The sequence below is a fragment of the Schistocerca serialis genome, chromosome 1 (genome assembly GCF_023864345.2).
Source record: "Schistocerca serialis cubense isolate TAMUIC-IGC-003099 chromosome 1, iqSchSeri2.2, whole genome shotgun sequence".
In the NCBI taxonomy this organism is placed as follows: Eukaryota; Metazoa; Arthropoda; class Insecta; order Orthoptera; family Acrididae; genus Schistocerca; species Schistocerca serialis.
The window spans coordinates 373,939,806-373,965,807 of NC_064638.1; the positions used below are offsets into that span (position 1 = coordinate 373,939,806).

A 26,002-nucleotide genomic window follows, 5' to 3' on the forward strand; every position below is an offset into this window, starting at 1 on the left:
CTGAAACCGTGTTGATTATCAATAGATCGTTCCCTTCGAGGTGATTCATAATGTTTGAATACAGTATATGCTCCAAAACCCTACTGCAAACCGACGTCAATGCTATAGGTCTGTAGTTCGATGGATTACTCCTACTACCCTTCTTAAACACTGGTGCAATCTGCGCAGTTTTCCAATCTCGGAGGAGAAAATCGCTGACAGAAATTTCTCGAACAGAGTAGAGTGCAAGGGAAATCAGTATACGATACGTGCGCTGTGGAATGGTTTTCTTGACCTGCGGCCACGTAGAGCCCTTCCAGTGAGTGGAGGTGGGCTGGGCGTCAGAGCTCATTCCAGGTAGCGACCGCAGCTGCGGGTATAAAGCGCGGGGCGGTGCCAGCCATCGCCAGTCCACGGCTGACCGCGCCATGGCCACCTCCTGCACTCCGAGGATCGCCGTCCTGCTGCTGCTGCTGCTGGCTGCCGCCACGGCGCGCCCAGAGCACAAGGGTGAGTCTGCCGCCGCGTCTCGCCGAGACGCGCCTCAGCTTCATACATTCCGCTTAATGGACGTACCCTTTCGCGGTTAAGACCATTCACGTTCAGCAGTATTTTGTAACTTTAACTCCATTTCACATAACACAAGGCTTCTATGGATGATTCATTCGCATTCAGAGCTTGATTTTAGCCAAAGTACTACACATACAAATATGACTGATGCATGAATAGAACCGTATAATCACAGAGATCACATTTTGCACACTACAAATGTTCGCTGAGTGACTCTTGAAAGCTGACAGTTCTTAAAAGAAACTGTCATGCAATATAAAATTACTTTTATCTTAATAATATAAATATTTATATATGTGTTTGGGGGGAGAGAGAGAGAGAGAGAGAGAGATTGATTTTTGATTGAGATTTTTACTATAAGTCGTAACTGGTACCTGAATTTTGGTTGCTGTCTCCTTTAATGATCAGCTTCTCCACCAGTTGCTGACGTATCGTAATTTGGAGAAAGTTATTGGGTTGGGTTGTTTTGGGGAAGGAGACCAGTCAGCGAGGTCATCTGTCTCATCGGATTAGCGAAGGACGGGGAAGGAAGTCGGCAGTGCCCTTTGAAAGGAACCATCCCGGCATTTGCCTGGAGCGATTTAGGGAAATCACGGAAAACCTTAATCAGGATGGCCGGACGCGGGATTGAACCGTCGTCCTCTCGAATGCGAGTCCAGTGTGCTAGCCACTGCGCCACCTCGCTCGGTGAAGTTATTGTTCTTTAAGGTTTAAAATACGACTCTGTTAGTTACTTGGCCGTATTGCGGATAGCTTTGGGCCCAAGTTTTCGTAGCTTTTCATACCTTTTCAGACCACTGTTGTAAGTAAATAAGGAGATTGCTTGGGCACACAAACTTCCTTCATACTACACGTCCTGCTACATCAAAATTGGTCAGTGGAGTTCAGCACCATACTATTGTACAAGAACATAATCCAATTACTGTAATTAAGAAATTATGAGACGTTGTTACTTATTGAATGAAAACTACAGAGAATGCATTTCTTTTCTTGTATATTAGTGAACTTTGTACACTTACAATTCTGTTGATTGATAGACGGCGACGACAATGAAATTCACCTCCTTTTCCAAAAACGAGATATCTCTATTCTTCACTTCCTGAAAATTTGTGTACACATACTTTACTCGGTTTTATCACTAACATATCAATTTTCATTAAATGTAACAATACGTTCTGAGCGACTGCCTAGCAACACACCCTCTTTCCACAAGTTACACATTAACAGTCCTCTTTTTTAAAAAATAAATCAATTGTCTTTTCCTTTTTTTTTTTTTTTTTTTTTTTTTTTTTTTTTTTTTTTTTTTTTTAGTCCATACTCAAAGATTCACAACTACTGTAGTTGCGGAAATTGGGCGCTAAAGAGTTTCTTGCTGTCCATCTGCGCTTGACTTTGTATCAAATTTACATTTACGGTATTTACATACATTACTGAGCTTCTCAGAATAAAATCCGGCACAAATTAGTTAAAAAACAGCAGTGAGGCACACATAACATTACACCCTTTGGTCACACGACATATTTCCATGCTGTAGTGAAGTTCGTGTAGCAACATCCTATCAACGTGTTGGGGCGTTCTCTGATCTTTTTCCGTGTTCTTGGCAGTGGGTGTACTTAAACAGGATCCTTAATGTACCCCTGAACGAAAAAGTCGCTACTATGTTCGATACAGCAGTGTGGAAATCTTCAACTTTTGTAGTCCTATCTTCCTCAGTTGCGTGTAATATTACGGTATATTGATAATTTTTACTTATGGACAGTCTGACAGTAACTGAATAGAACACAATTTTAGTGCCATACGCGTTTCGCCTTTATTTTCTGCAAGGCATCATCAGTGGCAGGTTTCGTGGACAGTTTCTTACATATTACGCTCCTGTTGCATTTTTGGTGTTGTTCTTCTTCTTATGAATGGCAATTTACGGTTTTTTCCCCACATTCCATAGCACTATGAAATGAATACGTATTGAAACAAGCGTTCATTTCCTAGTCCTGTGGAACGTGGGGGAAAACCGCAAATTGGCATTCATAAGAAGAAGAACAACACCAAAAATGCAACAGGAGCGTAATATGTAAGAAACTGTCCACGCAACCTGCCACTGATGATGCCTTGCAGAAAATAAAGGCGAAACGCGTATGGCACTAAAATTGTGTTCTATTCAGTTGTTGTCAGACTGTCCATAAGTAAAAATTATCAATATACAGCAGTGTGGAAGTACATCGTTTAGGAAGTAACGAACATCGGTGCTCCACTGAGGGGGTGCCCCGACCTGTTGGAGGATGGAAATCTCAGAAATAGCTGTCAGTTGTGGAAACAAGCACAACTGCAACGTATCAGGGTAAGAGAAATCTTCCCAGTCTTCTCAAGAAGAAAAGCGGCCCATACAGCTTCGTCTGCCACATTCCACGGAAAACATTAACCTTCGGCGAATTTTGTTCAAGCGCCACAATTTCAGGATGATTTTCAGTTCCCCATGCTCTTACAATTTGGCGATTAACCTTTGCAGATAAAAGGAAGGTAGCTTCTTAGCTGAATATCAGCTTCGAGGTGAAATGTTAATCCTCAAGGTCTTCCTGCATTGTGGGGGGAAAACTAAAGGAGCCGGCTATTATCTTTCGGTTGCAGACGGCACAGTTTGAAATGCAACCGCCGCCGCATAACTTTCCAATTTGTTTCATGTGGTGTTCCAAATTTGAGACTTCCGTGGACCGTTGATCTTTTTTGCACTGCGTACGATCTTTTCCTCGTCCTCCTCACAGCTGACACACTCTATCGACTGGAACTTTTGTGTTTAAGGACACAACTTGTATCTGTTAATTTGTCGACATCAAAGTACAATCCTCTTCTTACATGGTGATCCTTCTCCATATTTCCTTCTGAATGCATACTGCACTGTTATAAAAGAGAAACATCCGCATATTCTAACATACAAAAACTTGCCGCTATTTTGTCAAGGAACTACACTCTCACAAAGCAAACTCGGTATTTAAGGTTATACTCATGCATCAGTCACATGTGTGTATGTAATACTTTGAAAAATGTAACATTTTCAAAACGAGTGAATCGTTTATAGTAGCGCTGCAAAAAACGCATTTCGGAATACAATGTTCGCACCATCCGATTGTCGACACTTAGCTCAATTGGTAAAGTACTGAAAGCTCAGACAACACATTTCAATCACTCATAAAATGAATACACATTGTACAGCGGATCCTAGCCTTACATTAAAATCTTCCTCTTCTGCCAGGACGCGAGAAGCGCCAACTGGACACTCTCGATCCCCAAAGATGATGATAACACGATGACCTGGTACGCGGTTACGGTCTGTGGTGTGATTTAAATGTAAGACGAGGACGCATAGTCTACTGTACTTTTCTGTTTGTTTTGCGAACACTGCAAATATTTTTCAAGGACAAAATAAATTTCGTGTAACCAATTACGCTGCTATGGGTATTCTTTTATTTGAAATATAGGCCTATCAGGTTATCTGTAATAGAACATTTTATAAATTTTGCTACGTTTGTTGTATGACATATAAGTTACTTATGGATAATATTATGTTAGCCTTGTTCAATTTTACACTTTCTATTAATTTTTCCATTTTAATTTCTATGCGTATAGGACGCAAAATATTCCCCATGATATTGCATGACGTAATGAAAATTGCATAGTGCAAATGTTGTTAGAGTTTTTAGTATTTAATCGTGATATCTGACTGTCGACAAACTGATGATGATATTGCCTCTCGAAACGTGTTTTTTATGTGAAGTGCTATTAAAGTGATTGAATGCTAGCAATTATCGACGATGAAGTATAACAACATCTACCACAAATTCGAAAAATGGATAAAAACATTAAATCATCCACTGTTCTCTGTATTTCTTTATTGTGTTTTATTATATTGGATTCATTTGCCGCTTTATCTACCTTATTTGTCCCATATGAATTATATAGTTACGTACCGCCTAGCCTCTGACTTGGAACTAAGAAAACTATTAAGTATTTCCTTGGTCCTCTATAGGTATGGTTCTGGGAACATAAGATTCTTGTGTGTTAATAATACACAGAAGACACAAAATAACTTTTCAAATTGTCTTGATATTCTTATTTTTATTGTAACATACCTTCACTCCGAGTAAGCAGTTGCATTTTTGCTTCTTTTATGCTACTGTTAAACACGGCACATTGTGGGAATACTGATCACTTCCCACTGTAATGGCGATATGGCGGATATTTGATAATGGCGGACCAGGTAACAAACAGTGTCCTGTTGCTTTCATTGACGATCTAGAACTAACTTCACCGGCATCGTCTCCTTCATCGAGACGAAGGAGACCAAAAAAAGAAAAGAAAGAAAGAATTGCCGTGCGGGGTAGCAGCGCGGTCTACGGGGCCTTTTCAGGGTTCGCGCGGCTCCCCCCGTCGGAGGTTCGAGTCCTCCATGCGTAAGTTAGTTCCCATGTGTAAGCCTAGGGACCGATGCCCTCAGCGGTTTGGTCCCATAGAATCATACCACTAATTTCGAAAAAAAAAATTCGTAGAGAGTATCAAGAATCGTTGTCCTTCTTTAACGGTGGTAGTAAAATATATTTAATATTTACACATTGACATGTTTTGTTGCTAAACAGATATTATACAGTTCAGCAATTATCACTGTCTTGATTATGTTCCAACTTTGGAAAGTATGTAATATGAAATGAGATATGTTAAGTCATGCCGAGAGATTATACAGCGCAACATGAAAGTATTGTAACCTGACGATTTAATAAAAATTGCCATAGTACTACATTATATTCAGGGATTATTTAATATTACAAAATAATAGCTAGAGATAAATATGAACGCCACTACCAATGAGTGTCGTAATTCGCAGATCTACATAGCACATGAAGTACGATCGATTTCTCATTACACATCTAGTCCGCTGAGGAGTATTCGAAAAATTTCTACCTACATCTGTTCTCCTCAAGCCATCTTACGATGTGTGGCGGAGGGCGGAGTACTTCGAGTACTAATATCATAATCCCCATCACCACCACGACCTTTCCCTGTTTTCCCTCAACACAATCTCCAATTTCTGTGATTTTTTGCCGTTGTCATTTCGTCACGTGACTGGAAATAATAATTCCCGACTCTTGCTGGAATACACCCTCTCGGAATTTCAAAGGTAAACCTCTCCATGATGCACAATGGCTGTCTTGTAGCGCACATGCCAACGTAACCTTTATAATAATGTTTTGACAAATCGATCCATGACCACATTCTGTAGGCTCACTTTTACAAGTCAAGAACGTTGAGGTGGGTGATATCTTCCTATTCCTAGAGCAAAGTAGGAATTTCAAATTTACAATAACGTTGTCAGAAGGAAGCCACTGATATTGCAACAAGTGTTCCGCACTGCACACTGGGACCACCCCCGTCTCCATCACCTTAGCGGTGCAAACAATTGCAAATAAAAACCCTCTACCTTATGTCAAACGTGTCAAAGATCGAACAGGCAATGTTTCTCATCGAGGAGGCATGGAACGCCTAAACCAGAATTTGGTAAAAACCACCAAGGCTGCTGTAAAAGCTCTCAACATCGCACGTGTACACGAGATACACTGCGAGTGCGGTGTAGCATACAATGGGAAAACCGGAAGGCCTGTTACCGCCCGAATAGCAGAGCTATGTTCGACTGCAGCAGCAAAAGAAACCGGTACTAGTGGAATCCCAAATGCGATTTTGGGGAGGCTATTTAGTTTCAGAAAGCCTAAGAACTTGCGAGACAGTCATCTGTGGGCTCGTATACAAACTAAGAAAGGCGACTGAAATTCTGAAGCAGCCTAACAACATGGATAGAGAGGATGTTCTGGCAGCCCGCATTGAGACTGCAGGCCACCAGCATCATCGAACAGTGCCGAGAGCAGATTAACAAACAGTGCTTGAAAAGCTGTCGTGGTTGCTCTACGACTAACAGAAGAAAATCTCTGTTCCATATAGCCTGCCACGCCCCCTCCCCGCCGGCCGGGGTGGCCGAGCGGTTCTAGGCGCTACAGTCTGGAACCGCGCGACCGCTACGGTCGCAGGTTCGAATCCTGCCTCGGGCATGGATGTGTGTGATGTCCTTAGGTTAGTTTGGTTTAAGTAGTTCTAAGATCTAGGGGACTGATGACCTCAGAAGTTAAGTCCCATAGTGCACAGAGCCATTAGAACCATTTCTTCCCCCCCCCCCCCCCGCCCCACCCTCAGCGCTCTCCCTCCCTCCCTCACTCTCTCTCTCTCTCTCTCTCTCTCTCTCTCTTTCCTTACACCACCCAGTGATATTTTAGGACCAATAAAATCTAAGAAATTTGACATCGGTGGTCTTATGGAACCGATAAACTCTACGGAAGCACAGCTAATACACTGAAGTGACAAAAGTCATGGGATACATCCTAACATTGTGTCGAACCTTGTTTTTCCAGGTGTAGTGCAGCAGCTCTACGTGGCATGGACTCAACAAATTCTCAAATAACTTACGGTTTTGCTACCGGGTGATGTGGTCGACCACCGCCAATATTTCGACAGGAGCACACCCTGCCATTCTCAAGGAAGAACTGGCAGGGTGTGCTCCTGTCGAAATATCGGCGGTGGTCGACCACATCACCCGGTAGCAAACCCGTAAGTTATTTGAACATTCAATTCGCCGGGAAAAGTTAAGGTCTCACTCAACAAATTGCTGGAAGTCCCCTGCAGAAATATTGAGCCGTGCTGCACCTTTAGCCGTCCATGATTGTGGTGCAGGATTTTGTGGACGAACTGATCTCTCGATTGTGTCGCATAAATGTTCGACGGGATTCAAGTCGGGCGATGTGGATGACTAAAGCATTCACTCGAGTTATCCGGAATGTGAACAAATGCGGCCCGGTGACATGACATCGTTGTTTGTCAACATCAAGTCCATGAATGGCTGCAGATGATCTCCAAGTAATCAGACATAACCATTTCCAGTCAATGATCAGTTCAGTCGGACCAGAAGACCCAGGTCTTCCGCGTAATCACAGTCAATACCATTAAGGAGCCAGCTCCAGCTGGCACAGTGCGTTGTTGACAACTTGGGCCCCTGGCTTTGCGGCGTTTGCTCCATACGCGAACTCTATCATCAGCTCTTAGCAACTGAAATCTGGACTGATCTGACCAAGCCACGGTATTCCAGTCGTCCATGGTCCAATCGATATGGTCACGAGGCGCTGCAGGCGATGTCGCGTTGTTAGTAAAGGCACTCGCATCAGTCGGCAGCTGCCATAGACCATTATAGGCAGATTTCGCCCACTGTCCTAACGGATACATTCGTCGTATGTCCCACAAAGATTCATGTGGTTACTTTGCGCAGTGTTGCTTGTCTGTTAGCACTGACAACTCTACGCAAATGCCGCTGCTCTCGATCGTCAAGTGAAGGCCGTCGGGCACCGCAGTATCCGTGGTGAGAGGAAAGCCTTACATTTGGTATTTTCAACACACTCTTGACGCTGTGGATCTCGGAATATTGAATTTTCTAAAGATTTCCGCAATGCTCCATGCGTCTAGCCCCACCTACAAAAGTCTGTTCAAGCTCTGTTAATTCATGTCGTGAGGCAACAATCACATGAATCACCTGACTACAAATGACAGCTCGCTAATACTCGGCAATTTAACACCTTGCATATGCGATACTACTGCCATCTGGATATGTGCATATCGCTATCCTATTACTTTTGTCACCTTATTGTGTTAAACCTCATACTTCGCTTGCACCAACACATCAGCCTAACCTTACATCTGCACTGTTTTCACATCTTATCCCAATGAAATTGTAACTACCTTTTCCCTTCCTGAACAGGAAACCCACCCAGAGATCCTCCAGTCCTCTCAGCTCTAACGAAACACTCCTCTCCATATCGGGACTCCACTTCACCACGTCATATACTCCCCCTCACCCCCCCCCCCCCCTTCGCCACCGCTCCACCCATCCTCCCCAAACGCTTGGCCATCGGCTCTCTCCCTGTTCCATCGTACATCCTTTCCAAAACACTCTTCCTCCAACAACCCTCCTCACGTAACGGTCATCTATTCTAATTTCAGTGAAGTTAAGTGCTTCATTTCTATCTTTCATAGATATTATTTTAAAAAAGATCATAATTTACATAAATCTTAAAAACTTTAGAAACAAAAATATTTCATATTTTTAATGTTTTTCTAAAGTACGTGTATTTTATAAATGCTCTCCGCCGAAACGGGGCAATGTTGCGCTGCCATCCGGTTCTCGCCTTGATGGATGATGGAATGAAACATAAACAACATTAAAAACACTGGTGACTAAATCAGCCTACATCCTGAGGCAGGAAGCTGTAACATGACCGAAACGTCGTTTATTTTAGAATTTTATTCAACGGCCTTTCCTGCAATGGTGACACAGGTGCCTTTCAGATCGCCGAAGTTTAGCGCTATCGGGCTTAGGTCGCACATGGGTGGGTGACCGTCCGGGTCTGCTGAGCACTGTTGGCAAGCAGGGTGCACTCAGCCCTTTTGTGGCCAACTGAAGAGCTACCTGACTGAGAAGTAGCAGCTCTGGTCACGAAAGCTGACAACGGCCGGGACACCGGTGTACTAACCACAAGGACCATCCATGTCCGCATCCAGTGACGCCTAACGGCTGAGGATGACCCGGCGGCCGGTCGGTAGTTTTGGGCCTTCCGAGGCCTGATCGAACGGACCTTAATTTTTAAGTATTTCAGAACGTGACACAGCACTACACTCAGAAAGATTTTATTGAAAATACAGTAACTAATTTTATTGCAGAGAAGATATATTTTTCAATCATGTAAACAAAGCTAGTGAGACACGTTTCTTGTGGAAATCAGTTGATTTCAAAATATGCTAGTGTTCTGGAAAGTGTTTTATTGTGTTTCCCACTGTGGTTAAATAATGCAGTACCGGCTACGTCTAAGCTAATCGTGGTTGCTGTTGTTTCATTAAACATCCACTAAACATATTAATAGTGTCTGATGCAACTGAATATTTCTGTGGAGTGGAACGCTGGTCCCGGACGTCATACAGCGGCGTACGGCGAGGCAGCATGAACTGCTACAGAAAGAGTGCCGGCGCGTGCAGTCGCGGTTACGCAAAGGCCAGGCTTTGACGCTGTTGTGGTGTGTTGTTGCAGGCGGAGTCAAGGGCGTGAAAGGCATCGCGGCTGGCGTCGGACGTCCCTCAGGCAGCGGGTCCCTATCTGGTGACGGTAAGTGCCTGCTTATAGGCAGCCGCAATTCGTGACGCCTGAATGGAACGGCAAAGAACAGAAAAAAAACGAATTTTATCCTTCGTATCCACATCGTTGTAGCGTTTGTATATTCTTGTTGCCATCTGTAACAGAATGTATGAAATCGAGATCTCGCTCTCTCTCTCTCTCTCTCTCTCTCTCTCTCTCTCTCTCTGTGTCTATCTATGTACCTACCTATCTCTCTAACGTCCGAAACCGGCTGCGTAAGAATTTTTTGTTGGAGCACCTGGAGCTGCCATTCAATAAAACTAGTACTGACAGTCGTCGATGCACTGTGTGTTAGCAGCAATGGTGGGCTAAATAATAATACATGTAGTGTTGCACGACGTCGGTATTCCAGCCTGATATTTCAGTGAGTGTCTTATAGACAGACAGACCCTCAATGGTCTTTTTTATGATGAAAAGGAGTTACATTTGTCGCGGAACCTGATCTCGCAGAACACATTGGGGTTCTGAAAACTTTCTACACTAACATCGAGAACCTGTGCGTGATGTGAAGATCCGAGTCCGAAGTGCAATTAGTTCGACACATACTTTAGGGCCGATCTTTGTCCACCACATGCTAATTTATAGTGGCTTTGTGACCAACATATTAAATCTTCTAAATTTCTTAAAATCCACGAGCTTTCGGCCAATTGCTCCTCGGCCATTGTCAAGTGCCGATTGTTGTGTGACTGCTGCTGACGTCCTTACACAGCCGCGCTGACTTCTTTGACGTCACTGGTGCTCACTCCAGAGTCGTTTGCGGTTGCGTAGCCACCGCGCCGCCTTGAGACATCCCATGCCCAGGTCTCAAGCTCTGCTTACCTGCAGGCCCGCCGCGTAGCGTAGCCGAGTTGTCTAGGGCGCCTGGCCACGGTTCGCGGGACTCTCCCCGTCGGAGCTTCGAATCTTCTCTCGGACATGGATGTGTGTGCTGCCCTTAGCGTAAGTTAGTTTAAGTTAGGTTAAGTAGTGTGTAAGCCTAGGGACCGATGACGTCAGCAATTTGGTCCCATAGAACGTTACCACAAATTTCCAGTTTCCAGTAGGCCGCGGGCATTATTGAAGGTGTTGCGACAAATTTTATACCGATACCTGCTTTGTGACAACACATTAATAAAGCCGGAAACCTGCCGTTAAGCACAGGTTTGGAGCCAGTGATAGAAAGGTTGAAGCGGGCGGGGCGGGTGCGCAGCGAACTGTATTCCGGGCTGAAATGAGCAGAAAGTGACGTCACAAAAGGAGAGAACCGTGAGAGAATTTTATCAATTTATATCGCCGCGAAAATAATTCATGTATACTGGAATCTTTTCTTTTCTTCAGAGATCTAACAAGTAACAAACCTACGATTATTTCTTGCACGACCATGGAATTGAACACATTTCCAATACGACTATGACAGTTTTCCGATGTGTTTTTGATGATAGGAACTATCCTATTTCACGATCAGTTTCTCCATCATGCACAGACGTCAATATTCAGGTGTTGTACAACAACAATGCGTGACAGCTGGTCAGTCGATGCAGTACAGGTAATCTGGAAGTTTCAGATTCAGTTAGTGCGCATTTCTGCGAGCAAACGCTGCTGAGGTGTTAAAATATGCAAAGGTTTTCCAAGCCCACTTCTAATTGGTCTCCTTTATTCTTGTCACACAAACCGAACAACGGCCCGGCCTGTCAGGTGGAGATCGCAGTCGCAGTGTACCTGCGGCGATATTTACTCCCGCGGAACCCAGGAAGCAGCGCTTGCGTCGAACGTGAACGAGGTACTGGCAGAAGTAAGGCTGTGAGGACGGGGCGTCAGTCGTGCTTGGGTAGCTCAGTTGGTAGAGCACTTGGCCACGAAAGACAAAGGTCCCGAGTTCGAGTCTCGGTCCGACACACAGTTTTAATCTGCCAGGAAGTTTCATATCAGCGCACACTCCGCTGCAGAGTGAAAATATCATTCTGGAAATATCCCCCAGGCTGTGGCTAAGCCTTGTCTCCGCAGTATCCTTTCTTTCAGGAGTGCTAGTTCTGCAAGTTTCGCAGAAGAGCTTCTGTAAAGTTTGGAAGGTATGAGACGAGGTACCGGCAGAAGTAAAGCTGTGAGGATGGGGCGTGAGTCGTGCTTGATACCTCAGTTGGTAGAGCACTTGGCCACGAAAGACAAAGGTCCCGAGTTCGAGTCTCGGTCCGACACACAGTTTTAATCTGCCAGGAAGTTTCGTGAAACACCATGTTGTTATTCAGACTTGCTACAGGATGTGCCTCGTAAACACGAAGACGCTTGCGAGTTAACGCCCAATCTGACACCAGCACATTTCCATTCGACCTTAATCCTTCAGAATGAATTTCCATGAAACCACCTAAAGCAGGTATTATTATTGGAAGGACTTTTCATTCACTACATTTAAAAGGATTTTACAGTCTTCATAACAGGTTGAAATTATGTCAGTATCTGACTGGATCTTAATAGTATAGCTCTCTCGCATGACACATGACCATATATTACCGCATAAAATACAAAATAGCTGAGGCCAGAATTATTATTTTTTGCCATGCTGTTAATATGCAACAAAAAGAGCAGAGGAGCTGTTATGTTTTCTCGATGTTTCTCTACTCGAACAGCCTGTACTCTGCCTTCCAACAAAGTCGGAATTCATTAGCGAGAATTGTGTACTGAGTCCTAAGATTTTTAAAACTGAAGTTTTCCAAACTTCACCCATTCGAAAAAGTCGGCTTGTTCTTCCCATCGAGCGACAGTCAATGACCCATAGCAAATTATTGCCAAGAACATTAGCTCAAGTGTACGCGCCGACGTCACAAGCAGAAGATGAAGAGGCAAAGGACGGGTAATTTAGTATGCAAGGGTCGTCCGTATCAAAGACTTGGGATCCTATATTAGATCCAAGTTTAACATAACTTTGGAAGACTTGCCGTTACATAAGTCAGAATGAATAGATAACGGGTGTTCGGAATTTCTAAAAAAAATTGGAAGAGATGGCAACTAGCGAATTTTCAAGTTGCTCTCTAGGATCTACGAAGCGGTAGATATACCATCAGACTGCCAGAAAAATATACACACAATTCCAAAGACAGAAAGGACTGGTAAGTGCGAGAACTATCGCACAGTCGACTTAACAGCTCGTGCATCCAAATTGCAGGCATAAATAATACAAAGAATAATGGAAAATAGTATTGGAGACCAGTTAAATGCCGATCAGTTTAGCTATCAAAAAGGTAAAAGCACCAAAGAAGCAGTGTTGATAATGAAAGAAAAAGAAAAAGAGACACGTTGATAGTATCTTCAACCCAGAAAAAGGTTTCGACAATGTAAATTCGTGCAATTTCGAAATACTGAAGAGATAAGAGCAACTTACAAGGAAAGATGGTAACGTACAATATGTACAAGAACCAAGAGGTAATGATGAGAATGGAAGACCAAAGATGGAGTGTTCGGATTGAAAAGGGTGTAACACAAGGATCCAGCCTTTCTTCCGTGCTGTTTAGCATGTACGCTAAGGAAGCAACGGTGGAAATAAAAGAAAGGTTCATGAATGGTATTGAAATTCAGGGCGAAAAAATAGCAACGATAAGATTTGCTGATGCTGTGAAAGTGGGGAAGAATTATAGGAGGTGTTGAATGGTATGAATAGACTAATGCTTGGAAAACGTATATTGAGACTAAACCGAAGAAAGACCAAAGAAATGAGGAGTATCAGAAATGGGATTAGAACTAGCTTGACACTAGAATTTGGTGACCCGTAAGTAGACGAATTTTGTAGCCTTGGAAACAAAATAACACGTGACTGACGAAGTAAGGAGGACACGAAATGCAGAATAGTGCAACGAAGGAGACTGTCCTGGCCAAAACAAGTCCACTAGTATCAAACATCACCCTTACTTTGACAACGAAATTTGTGACGCCGTTCGTTTGGAACACAGCATCGTATAAAGGTGAATGATGGGTTGAGGGAAATCAGAAAAGAAGAGAAGCGGTGCGTTTAAAATTTGGTGCTATAGAAGGATGTTGAAAATTAGGTGGACTAATAAAGTGAGAATAGAGGAAGTTCTTCGCAGAGTCGGTGAAGAAAAGAACATTGACATGAAGAAGGGAGAGGATGATAAAACAACAGTTATTAACTTTTATGGTACTAGAAGGAGCGGGTAAAAACTGTTATGGAAGACAGAGGCATAAATGTATCAGAAAACTTATTCCAACATACAAAAGCTTGTCGCTATTTTCTCAACTGTGGGCCCAAAGCAACCTCGGTGAGTTTACGGCCCTATTCACGCATCATTCACATCTATACATGTAATATTTCGAAAAGTGTAGCACTTTGAAAACGATTGAATCATTTATAGTAGCGTTGCAGAATAACGCATTTCGGAAGACAACGTTCGCACCGTCAAACACTCAGCTCATTTGATTAACGCCCTGAAAACTCTAACAACACATTCCTAGCACTCATAAAATAAAAACACGTTGGACAATGCATCCCCGCCTTACGTTAAAATCGTCCGCTTCTGTCAGGACAAACTAAATTTTCTAAAACCAGTTACGCTGCTATGGGTATTTTTTATTTGAACTTTAGGCTTGTTTCAGATATACAGCCGTCATCAGGTTATCTGTAATGGAACGTTTTATAAATTTTGGTACGTTTGTTGCATAACAAGAGTTGTTTATGGATAATATCATACTTTGTACTAATTTTGCCATTTTACTATTCGTATAAGGCGCAAAATGTCCTCCATTATATTGTATGACATACAGCAAATTGCATACTTCAAATATTTTTAAAGCTTTTAGTGTGGGTGTCGACAAGCTGATCATGACATTGCCTCTCAAAATGTGTTTTTTATATTAAAGCGATTGAATGCTAGCAATTATTGACGATGAAGCATAGCATCATCAACCTCACATTCGAAGAATGGACAATAATATTAAATCATCCACTATTCATTATATTTTTGTTGTTTCATTGTTTTTGGATTCATTTGCTACTTTATCTATTTTATTTGTCCCACATAAATTATATGGTAGTGTACCGCCTAACCTTTGAATTTGAACTAAGAATACAACAAAAATAAAAAAATTTCGTTGGTAGTCCGTAGATATGGTTCTGGGAACAGAAGATACTTTTGTGTTAATAACACACAGAAGACACAAAATAACTTTTCAAACTGTTGTAAGGTACAATCGCTATTTTGAGACGAAAAGGTTGGCATAAGAGAGACGTTGCTGATAGGCCGCATCAAATCAGTCACAAGTCTGATGACTTAAAATAAGAGGCCGACAACCGTATACACTTACTGGCGGTGTTTACTTTTCTCCGCTGTGTGGCACAGGCGCGTGGGCGGGCTCTGGCAGTTCCTCCAAGTCGTCGTCGTCCTCGTGGTCGTCGTCGGGTGGCGGCTCCGGCAGCGCCAGCGGCAGCCAGTCGGGCAGCAGCTCCTCCTCCTTCGGCACTGGAGGCTCCAGCAGCAACGCCGGCTCCTCCTCCTCTGCGGGCTCCCTGGGAGGCGCCGGCGGCTCAGCCTCTGGAAGCCACAGCGGCAGCCACGCCGGACCTGCGTCCGGGTCAGGTGAGAGTTTACTCCAGTACAAAACCTTACGGCTCCACTGGCTTGCAGAGTGCCAAATGTGAGCGAACTGCCCAAAGCTCTTTGCTGACGTCCTCGCCCACAGTTGGACAGTAGAACTAGGATGTGCAGCGCCTCCCCGTACTGAAGTTCTGTCGCTGAGGTACTGACCTCTGTACAGGAACGGTGCTGGCAGCCTTCTAACCGTCAATTTTTCCTACCTACGTTTATTTCTCTCTGTCTACGTACAAACATAGCTGATTCTAAGACGTTTTCGCTTGAAAATTTCTTAATGTTCAATTATCAGGAATACGGCACAATTTCTATACCAGTCACTAAATAAGAAGTCACTAACTAATAAACCAGCAGTACATAGCAAAGAACAGAAAATGTAACTATAAAAGAATGTACGAGAGTATGAAATTAAAAAAGTATTTTCAAAGTTAAACAGCTGAAATGCACATCATGAACACCTTGTTGATCAGACATATAAAGTCTATATGTAACAAACAAAGACGTCATGACAAACTGACCAGCTAGAATACGATAGCCAGAAAGACAATTTAAGCCACCAGAGGGCGGTGATGAACACAGAAGTAGTGCCACGTAGCGGAAAAAGCATTTTTTTTTTCTTTTTGATAAAAAAAATGTAGCATATAAAATTAACCTTTTACAAAACTTTACAAAGTGCGAATAATAAAATGAACGAAGAAAATAAATTTACAGTTGTATAGAAAATTTCACCGACAAGAAAGAGATACATATAAAACGACAAATAAACAGAATAAACATTCCATAGCAGCTACATAAATTCAAACATTCATCCAAAATTACACAAGTAAAAAAATTTAGGAAGACAGCTTAATAAGGTACAAAAAGTAATAATGAAAGCAAGTGTAAGAGAGGGTATAGATTAGGTGAGGGAGATCGTGCAAGTAAAACTAATTAAAAGACAAAATAAATAACGTAATAATAAAAGACTATAGGACCACAAAGCAACATAGAGGGCGTAATGTAATTTCCAAAAGCATTAGACTTAGCGGTAACAATTTTTCAGTACATGCGCATTAATTACAACAATAGACGTCAAGGACGCTGTGCACTGGAACCCTCAAGAAGTACGCATAACAAAACTGATATTGGGAACAGCTGCATAGAGGTAGAGGTATAAAGAAAGGGGTAATACATGTGGAAACGCTTGAAATTACACGTCCAATATTTCACGGAATATTTAAAAGAACTACTTGCGTCTAGACGACAGCTGTTCGCTCAGAATTAAAGTTGAGCTCCGCGACTGGTGTATAAAGTTTCTAATTCCTCCAATACATCCGACTCACGCCCTTTTGGTTGAACATGGAGTATCAGCAGTCCTCTCTCTATCGCAACATAAGCTGCCTGTCTGGTGTGTTAAACTATGTTCCTGATCATCGCGTTCCAGCTAGTCAGTCAGTCTGCCGTGACAGCCTGTCTGTTACAGAGTGTCTTCATATATCTTATTACCAAGATGTTCACGATGTGTATTTCAACTGTTTAATGTTGACTATATTTGTAGTTTCATACCCTTGCACATTTTCATAGTTACATTTTCTGTTATTTGCTATGTATTTCTGGTTTGCAGGCCATCTGAGATTGGGTTCTACCTGGAATGGGTCAAGTAAAGTGACTGGTTTATTAGCTGGTGGCTTCACACTTAGCGACCAATATAGGAATTTTGTAGTACTCCTACTGATTTGCAACATGGTCGCATTCTTCCTATGTAACCGTGTGTCACAACTGTAAGTGTAAAAGGCTGCAATCAGATGAAACCAGAAACAGTAGATAATAGCCCCAGGTCCACCTCACCTCCACGTGGCAGGGAACGGTGGACGTGCAGCCGGAGGCAGCCACACACGAGCTGTCGTGAAGGCGCCGGTTAAGAGACCAGACAGTAGCTTTCCGGTCATCTTTAAATTATAAGGGCCACTCAAATGAAAACGAGACAAATGAAAAACAGCAAATAAACTGTTAATTATTTCGAAAGTAATCACCATATCTGTTAATACATTTATCCCACTGTCAGAAAAAACGGTCAATGCCTTGATGGAAAGATGTTTGCGATTGCCTACAGAACCATGATTGTACACAGGAGTGCACCTTTTCGTCGGAAGCAAATTGACTTCAGGACTCCAGAAATATTGAACGCACATGAGAGAGATCGGGATTCTATGGAGGATGTGTAAAGGCTACCCAGCGAAACTTCCGCAGCATAGTCGAAATAACCCTGGAAATATGTGGGCAGGCATTATCCTGCAACAGAAAGATGCCGTCCGTCAACATTACCGGCCATTGTTAGTTGATAGCCGGTTTGAGTATTTTCGAAGCATCCACGAGCGCTCGCCTTCTTGTTGCTTCGACTATACTGCATACTTTTCGCTGGGAAGTACTTACACATCAACCACAAAGTCCCGATATCTCTTCATGCGATTTTCATATTTTTGGAATCCTGAGGGAAAACATTCGTGGCTGTCGATTTGTTTTGGACGGAGAGGTGCACGCTTGGGTACAATCACAGTTCGTAGGCAACAGCAAACATGTTTCCATGAAAGCACTGACCGTCCTGTCTGTTAGTGGGATAAATGTATCAACATTTATGGCGACAGGTCTTGAAATAATAAACAGTTGAATTACTTTTTCCATCTGAATCATTTTAATTTGACTGTCTCTTACACTAGGTAGACGTCTTTCAATTGCACAATAGTGGAAAAAGATCGTTCCACATTTCTGAGGTAACCGGAACTTCTGTGCCTCACTTCTAGACGTTACGAGCCGTCACCCCTGTCTTCTCGTAGTTACCACTAAAAGTTGATGTGATAACAGTAGAGATACCTGTATTGGTCTCTGCTACTCGATGAGATTTTGGAAGGAAACAGTAATCACCTGTGTACTATCACAAATTAAAGACAGCTACACAAGCAGAGCTAGCTGAGGCTAGGAGAGTCGTGAAATGTAAACATCAACATGACACTTACCGGGAATCGACCGTTACAGATTTGACACAACTGTCGTGACGCAGATTGAACTGTCTGTTCAGAAAACATGATGTTTCAAGGGTTAGTATCTCTTTTGTTTACCTTCCTCCGAGGTGGAGACCAAACCTGTTTCACACATTTACAAATGCAGCACGAACTATACACGGAGCGCTAATCTCCTTAAGGTGTCTCCTCTAGGGCATGTCCCTTGTTTGCCGTTTTATGGTGAAAATGATATTAAGAATTGGTACCCGTGTGGCGCTTGGTGGGGACACGTTGACTGTTGCTATTTTTCCTTCGACGGCGTGAGCATCCCCCGCTTGTATGCCAGTACTCAGCATTCCTAAACCTAAAAGACGGGAGTGTTACGAATTTGCAGTAGCGGAATCTAGCAAACATGCTGCCGTGGCAAGTCTAACACAACCATATCACCAGAAACCACGAAGTGGTCAGTCCGGCACCCAGGTCGTGTTGTCTAAGGATAAAAGCGGAACAACAGTGACAGCTTCTGTGGTTTTACTGTTTGCCCATCACTGTGGGCCAGCGCATCTAGTTTCGCCTCTCGGTTTCCTCCAAGTTAAAAATGGTGGCAGTTGTAAGCCACGACAGTATATCTTTGACAATGCAGATGTCTATTAACGGACAAACTTATGTTTTCTACTCATCTGTTCACTCTAAAGTGAAAGATTTTATGTGAAGCATTATGTACATAATCAAGAATCTGACACTGTATTTTTCCAACCTCTGATCAGAGGGTTCATTTGGTGGAGGAGACCAAACAGCAAGGTGATCGGCCTCATCGGCTTGGGGAAGGAAGTCGGCCATGCCCTTTCAAAGGAACCATCCCGGCATTTGTGTGGACCGATTTAGGGAAATCACGGAAAATCTAAATCAGGATGGCCGGACGCGGGATTGAACCGTCGTCCTCCCGAATGCGAGTCCAGTGCGCTAACCACTGTGCCAACTCGCTCTGTCTTCTGGTCACAGAAATGGTATCAGAACCGGTTTTGACTTCTAGAAAAATCAGCATCATATGGCCCTTTTAAAAACACTGGAAATAATGAAATACTAAGAAACTTTATAACAAACTTAATCAAACTTCCACCTACATCTACACGAATTTCAATACGTTACGTAGTAGATGTGTCACATACAATTGAGAACTGACGACACAGAGAGAGACTCTCACTGTCTGAACGTATTCTGATCGGTGAAACAGAAGACTACAGTTAATTGGGAAAAGGTATAGTTCTTGTACCTTTCAAAATGGTAACATTAACTTGAAAATATTAATATAACTGATTCGCCTCGATGGACGATGGATCCACCACATTCAGAGTGGATGCACATTTACGTCCGATATCTCTAGGCAGCGAGCATGAAGGACATGGAGAGGGACAGCGGATAGGTGGCACTCGGTGGGAATGTAGATCGGCCGAAAGGCGTGCCTAGATAATCCGCGCAGTTGCGATAAACCCGGTGTCTCCGTGACGCAGTGGTTAACACAACTACCCTATCAAGTGCAAAATCACGGGTCCGAACCCCTGCCCGGCACACATTTTCACTCTCCGCTGCTGATGCCGCAAAAAGTCCTCGTGCAGCTGATATCTATAATCTCTTCCCTTTCCTTCTCTTTGTCCCCTGTCTTCCTTCATTTTACATAATCAAAATACAAAATTGATTTTGAGTGGGATATATTCGTCTCAAAGAAAATAACTGACCGAAATTACGTAACTACTAGTGTAGGTAGTTCGACACTCACGTGAAGACACAGCAAGTGCAAACCGTCAGAAAAAGAAATTCTAACAAAAGAAAAAAGAAACAGACAGGGAAGACACACCATGACAGATTAAAAATTCTTTAAAATATGGAGATTTTTGTTATTTTCATAACTGATGTGTCGTGGTTTTTTAGTGAGGTTCTTCAAGTGTCTCTAAATGCACTCTTTATAAATGTAATGCTATCTAACAGGATGGCAATGTATCATTACATACGTCTTGTGAATTCACAAACATCGTGGAGAGCTGATCATCTAGAAGTGAAGTTATACATACACTGAAGAGCCAAGGAAACTTGTGCTCCTGCGTTATATCGTGTAGGTCCACTGCGATCACGCAAAAGTGATGCAACACGACGTGGCATAGAATCGCGTAATATGTTAAGTAGTGCTGGAGGGAACTGACATCATGAATCTCAAATGACTGTCCATAAATCCATAAGAGTACGAGGGATTGGAGATCTCTTCTGAACAGCACGTGCAAGGCATCCCCTGTACGCTAGATATTCTCAATAATATTCATGTCTGGAGAGATTGGTGGCCAGCGAAAGTGTTTAAACTCAGAAGAGTTCCTGAAGCCACTCTCTAGCAATTCTGGAATTGCCCAAGTCCTTCGGAATGCACAATGGACATGAATGGATGCAGTTGATCAAAAAGGGTGCTTGCGTACATGTCGTATCTAGATGTGTCACGGGGTCCCATACTACTCCAATTGCACACGCCCCACACCATTACAGAGCCTCCACCAGCTTGAAAATTCTCCTGTTGATATGCAGGATACCATGGATTCATGAGGTTGTCTCCATACCCGCACACGTCCTTCCGCTCCATACAATTTGAAACGAGACTCGTCCGACCAGGCAACATGTTTCCAGTCATCAATAGCCCAATGTCGGGGTTGACGGGCGTAAAGCTTTGTGTCGTGCAGTCGTCGAGGGTGGGCCTTCGGCTCCGAAAACCCATATCGACGATGTTTCGTTGAATGATTCACAAGCTGATACTTTTTGATGGCCCAACATCGAAATCTGCAGCAATTTGCTGAAGGCTTGCACTTCTGTCATGTTGAACGATTCTCTTCAGTCGTCGTTGGTCCCGTTCTTACAGGACACTGGTGAAATGGTCGTACGGGAAAATCCCCACTTCATCGCTACCTCGGAGATGATGTACCCCATCGTTCGTGCGCCGACTGTTAACACCACGTTCAAACTCACTTAAATCTTGACAACCTGCCATTGTAGCAGCAGAAACTCATCTAACAACTGCGCCAAAAACGTGTTGTCTTATGTAGGCATTGTCGACCCCAGCGCCGTATTCTCTTTTCATATTTCTGTTCAAATGACTCTGAGCACTATGGGACTTAACATCTATGGTCATCAGTCCCCTAGAACTTAGAACTACTTAAACGTAACTAACCTAAGGACATCACACAACACCCAGTCATCACGAGCCAGAGAAACATATTTCTGTATTTGAATACGCGCACGTATCTTTGGCGCTTCAGTGTATTTGTTCTATCGTATTCTTCCTCTTTTGTTTTTATTGATTAGCAAATGTTGGCGGGGAATATTGATGGCCGTGTGGTAACCACTGAAATCCGTCCTCTGTGGGAGTCAAGAGGTCTGAAGAAAGCAATGCAGTAAAAATTAATGTTTCTTGTACATCCAATTAAACAACGTCAATATTGTACATCTGAGTAGCATCAACATAGCCCAGTTTTATACTTACTGGCGGTTTATACGTTAGTAGCCACAGAATTAAAAAATATAAGTTCCATAATACGTACTTTTCCAGAAGACAGACAACTCACTACCACGTTTCTGATCATAGTTTGCCGACGCTCTCGATGTAAGTTTCATTCTTTCACTGGTCACAGTGTTACAGAATAAATCGAGAAATTTAGTCTCAACTACGAGTCTCTTTAGGACAGTTTCACATAAAACTTTTTAATTTGGCAACAAGGTCGTATAATGTGGATTAATTAAGAATTAGGGAGCACATTGCGGATTGGTTAAACGTAGTGAACAGTAATATTTCGAGCATTTTTTACTGTCGCAAGTTCAAAATATTTACATTTACCTATCGCTGTGGTCGTATTTATTTCGTAGATAGAAAGAATTTTAATACTTAAATGAGTTTAGTATTCGGATGAAATGCAAGCAGATTTTAAGTGCAGTCTGCTAGCGATTTTAATAATTAAACTAGCAACTTATCTCCTTCATTGACACAATACATTTTGTGCATGCTTCCTGTATGTCGTGTGATCAAATGTGTTTTTGTGAGAGCATACTTCTCTTTGTCATTCAGTGGGAAATATACTTTTCCCCAAATGCTAATTTCTCAGTGAATATATATGTTACACATGGATATTTTAAAGTATAATCCTAAGAACTATTGATTATTTATGAATACTTACCTGACCTATGGTATCAGTTTCAGATATGGTAAGAAAAAACGAGGATATTGGAATGCAGTCGAATTAAGTCGGGTGATGCTGAGGGAATCAGATTAGGAAATTAGACACTTAAAGGAGTAAAGGAGTTTTGCTATTGGGGAGCAAAATAACTGATGACGGTCGAAGTAGAGAGGATATAAAATGTATACTGGCAATGGCAGGAAAAGCGTTTCTGAATAAGAGAAATTTGTTAACATCGAGTATAGATTTACGTGTCAGGAAGTCGATTCTGAAAGTATTTGTATGGATTGTAGCCATGTATGGAAGGGAAACATGGACGATAAATAGTTTGAACAAGAAGAGAATAGAAGCTTTCGAAATGTGGTGCTACAGAAGAATCCTGAAGATTAGATGGGTAGATCACATAACTAATGAGGAGGTATTGAACAGAATTGGGGAGAAGAGGAGTTTGTAGCACAACTTGACAAGAAGAAGGGACCGGTTGGTAGGACATGTTCTGAGGCATCGGGGGATCACAAATTTAGCATTGGAGGGCAGCGTGGAGGGTAAAAATCGTAGAGGGAGACCAAGACATGAATACACTAGCAGATTCAGAAGGATGTAGGCTGCAGTGGGTACTGGGAGATGAGGCTTGCACAGGATAGAGTAACACGGAGAGCTGCATCAACTAGTCTCAGAACTGAAGACCACAACAACAACAACAACAAGAATAATCAGAGCTCACACGGAAAGATTTAAGTGTTCGTTTTTCCCCCTACTGTTCGAGAGTGGAACTGTAGAGAAGTAGCTTTAAGGTGGTTCGATGAACTCCCTCCTAGGCATTTAATTGTGAATTACGGAGTAATCATGTAGATGTAGATGTATCATAGTTTTTTATTTATGGCACTACAGTCTGGAGCCGAGCAACCACTACGGTCGGAGGTTAGAATTCAGCCTCGGGTAGGGATGTGTGTGATGTCCTTAGGTTAGTTAGGTTTAATTACTTCTAAGTTCTAGGCGACTGATGACCTCAGAAGTTAAGTCGCATAGTGCACAGAGCCATTTTTTTTTATTTATGTTTCAGTTTACCTTCTGAATTTTATTTCAAGTAGCAAGCATTCTATAACAGAAAATTTAATGATTATATTTCAAAAATAAGCAATAGACATTTAAATACTTTCAGTTAAAACGTTTTTATTCCATTTCAATTTACAATGTAACTGTACCACTGTTCTTACAGGTGGCAGCAGCTCTGGGTCTACCTCTGGATCTATATCTGGCAATGTGGGCAGGGGGCCAAGTGGTACAGGAGGTGGAGCAGCTGGTGGGTATGGTGGAATCACTGGAGTGGGGTCATCAGGAACAGGAGGCCTTGGAGGTGCCACAGGTGGTGCAGCAGCCACTGAAGGCAGTGCTGGATCCCAGCCTGGTGGGACTGGTCATGGTAGTGCTGGAGCAAGTGGTATAGGAGGTGGCTCTGGAACAGGAGGAATTGGATTTGGTACCCATGCAGGAGCTGGTGGACATGGAAATGTAGCTGGTGGTTCAGGTGGAAGTGGCACTGGAGGTTTTGGACCTGGAGGAACTGGTTCTGGTACTTTTGGCAGTGGTGGATCAGGTACAGGAGGCTATGGCTCTTCTGGATCCGGAAATGTCGGAAGAGGAACTGGAACTGGAGGCACTGGAGGCAGTGTTGGTGCACCATCTGGTGGGTTTGGCACAGGTGGAGTTGCTGGTGGCTCAGGGATATCTGGAGGGCATGGTGGTGCAGGTGGCATTGGAGGTATTGGTGGAACTGGTTCAACTTCCAGTGGACATGGAAATGGAGCAGCTGGTCATGGAGCCCAAACTGGGTCTGCGGGCTTTGGTGCAGGTAGTTCATCTGGTGGAGGTGCTGGTGGATCAGGTATATCTGGAGGGTATGGTGGTGTAGGTGGTGCTGGAGGTGTTAGTGGAACTGGGTCAACTTCCAGTGGACATGGAAGTGGAGCAGCTGGCCAGGGAGCCCAAACTGGGTCTGCTGGCTTTGGTGCAGGTAGCTCATCTGGTGGTGCTACAGGAGGTTATGGAGGCACTGGTGGTATTGCAGGTGGACCAGGATCTGGCAGCATTGGTCATAGTGGTGCTGGTGCAGGTGGTTCAGGAGCTTTTGGTGCATCTCAAGGAGGTTCCACTGGAACTGGTGGTGCTTTCAGTAATGGGGGCACAGGAGGTGCTGTGGGACATGGTGGTCCTGGAGGGGCTGGTCATGGTGTGGGAACTGGTGGAGCTGGTAGTGCTGGTGGAAGCCAAGGAGGTTACTCTGGAAGCTCTAGTGGTGGTTCCTCTGGAGCTAGTGGCCTGGGTGGAGTATCTGGTGTTGGTACTGGCAATTTAGGACATGGTGCTGGTGGGGCTGGTGGTTTTCTGGGTCATAGTGCAGGAGTAGGAAGCTCTGGTGGTGGTGCTGGTAACTTTGGTACTGGTTCCATTGGAGGAGGTTCTGGAGCTTCTGGGCCTGGTGTGAGTGGTGGTATATCTAATGGAGGTGCCGGAGGTTATGGCGGAAGTTCTGGTGTTGGAAGTGGTGCTGTTGGTGGAGGCAATCATGCTGGAGGTTCTGCTGTTGGCTCTGGGCACGGAGGTCTCGCCACTGGCTCCTCTGGACTCGGGGGCAGTGCTGGCTTAGACTCTGGTTCCTTAGTCGGTGGTGGAGCAGGACAGTCGGGAACTGGCTCTTCGGCGGGAAGTTCGGCTGGATCCTCCTCTGGAAGCTCTGCTGGTGCTCTTGGTGGCTCTGGCGGCAGTTCTGGAGGCTCCAAAGCCAGCTCCGGCAGCTCTGCGGGCAGCGACGCCAGCGCTGGAACAGGCTCTGGTGCGTCCTCAGGCAGCAAGGCCAGCTCCAGCGCGAGCTCAGGAAGTGCTGCGGGCAGAGATGCTCATGGCCGCAAGGGCGTCAAGGGATACCACGGGAGCCACCACTGACACGCAACACTGTTCGCATCTGCACACAGCTAATCTTGCTGAATTCTAGTATGTCGCAGTGTATGAACATTGTGTTCTGCCAAATTATGCAGACATCCATCTGTGATCTACTATACTACATTACATTTCAACGCAATTTTCTTACTGTTCAGTGTGCCTGACTCTAGGTTAACAGAAAATGTGAATTTTTTATTGCGTCAGTTGTGTGTAAGAGTCAAGTGAATCGTTTATTTTTACGCAGTGAATCCATTTGATAATTAATTAACTTTTATCATTCTGTGATACTCATGTATGAATGTTGTTACTCAGTGAGTTTGAAAATATATAACTGTTAACAAATGGATTTTTGTATCATTAGTTTCCTTCCAAATAATTTTCCGAAATTACTTCAAATTTATATATTCTGTTAGTATTTCTTTTATCAACAAATTACTACTAGTTATGAACAACAGTTTTCTAGCACTCTACAGAATTTTATCTAGCATTCAG

At 43.4% G+C, this 26,002-nt stretch overlaps 1 protein-coding gene across 1 annotated transcript; it reads left to right on the forward strand.

The window, feature by feature from the left end:
- The first annotated feature begins 407 nt into the window (after positions 1–407).
- On the forward strand, positions 408–25,764 carry LOC126474281 (uncharacterized). The gene is made up of 4 exons (XM_050101781.1): positions 408–489; positions 9,710–9,784; positions 15,139–15,375; positions 23,790–25,764. Exons 1-4 carry the CDS (start codon positions 408–410, stop codon positions 25,511–25,513), a joined length of 2,118 nt encoding a protein of 705 aa, XP_049957738.1. The 3' UTR covers positions 25,514–25,764.
- Positions 25,765–26,002: the final 238 nt, after the last annotated feature.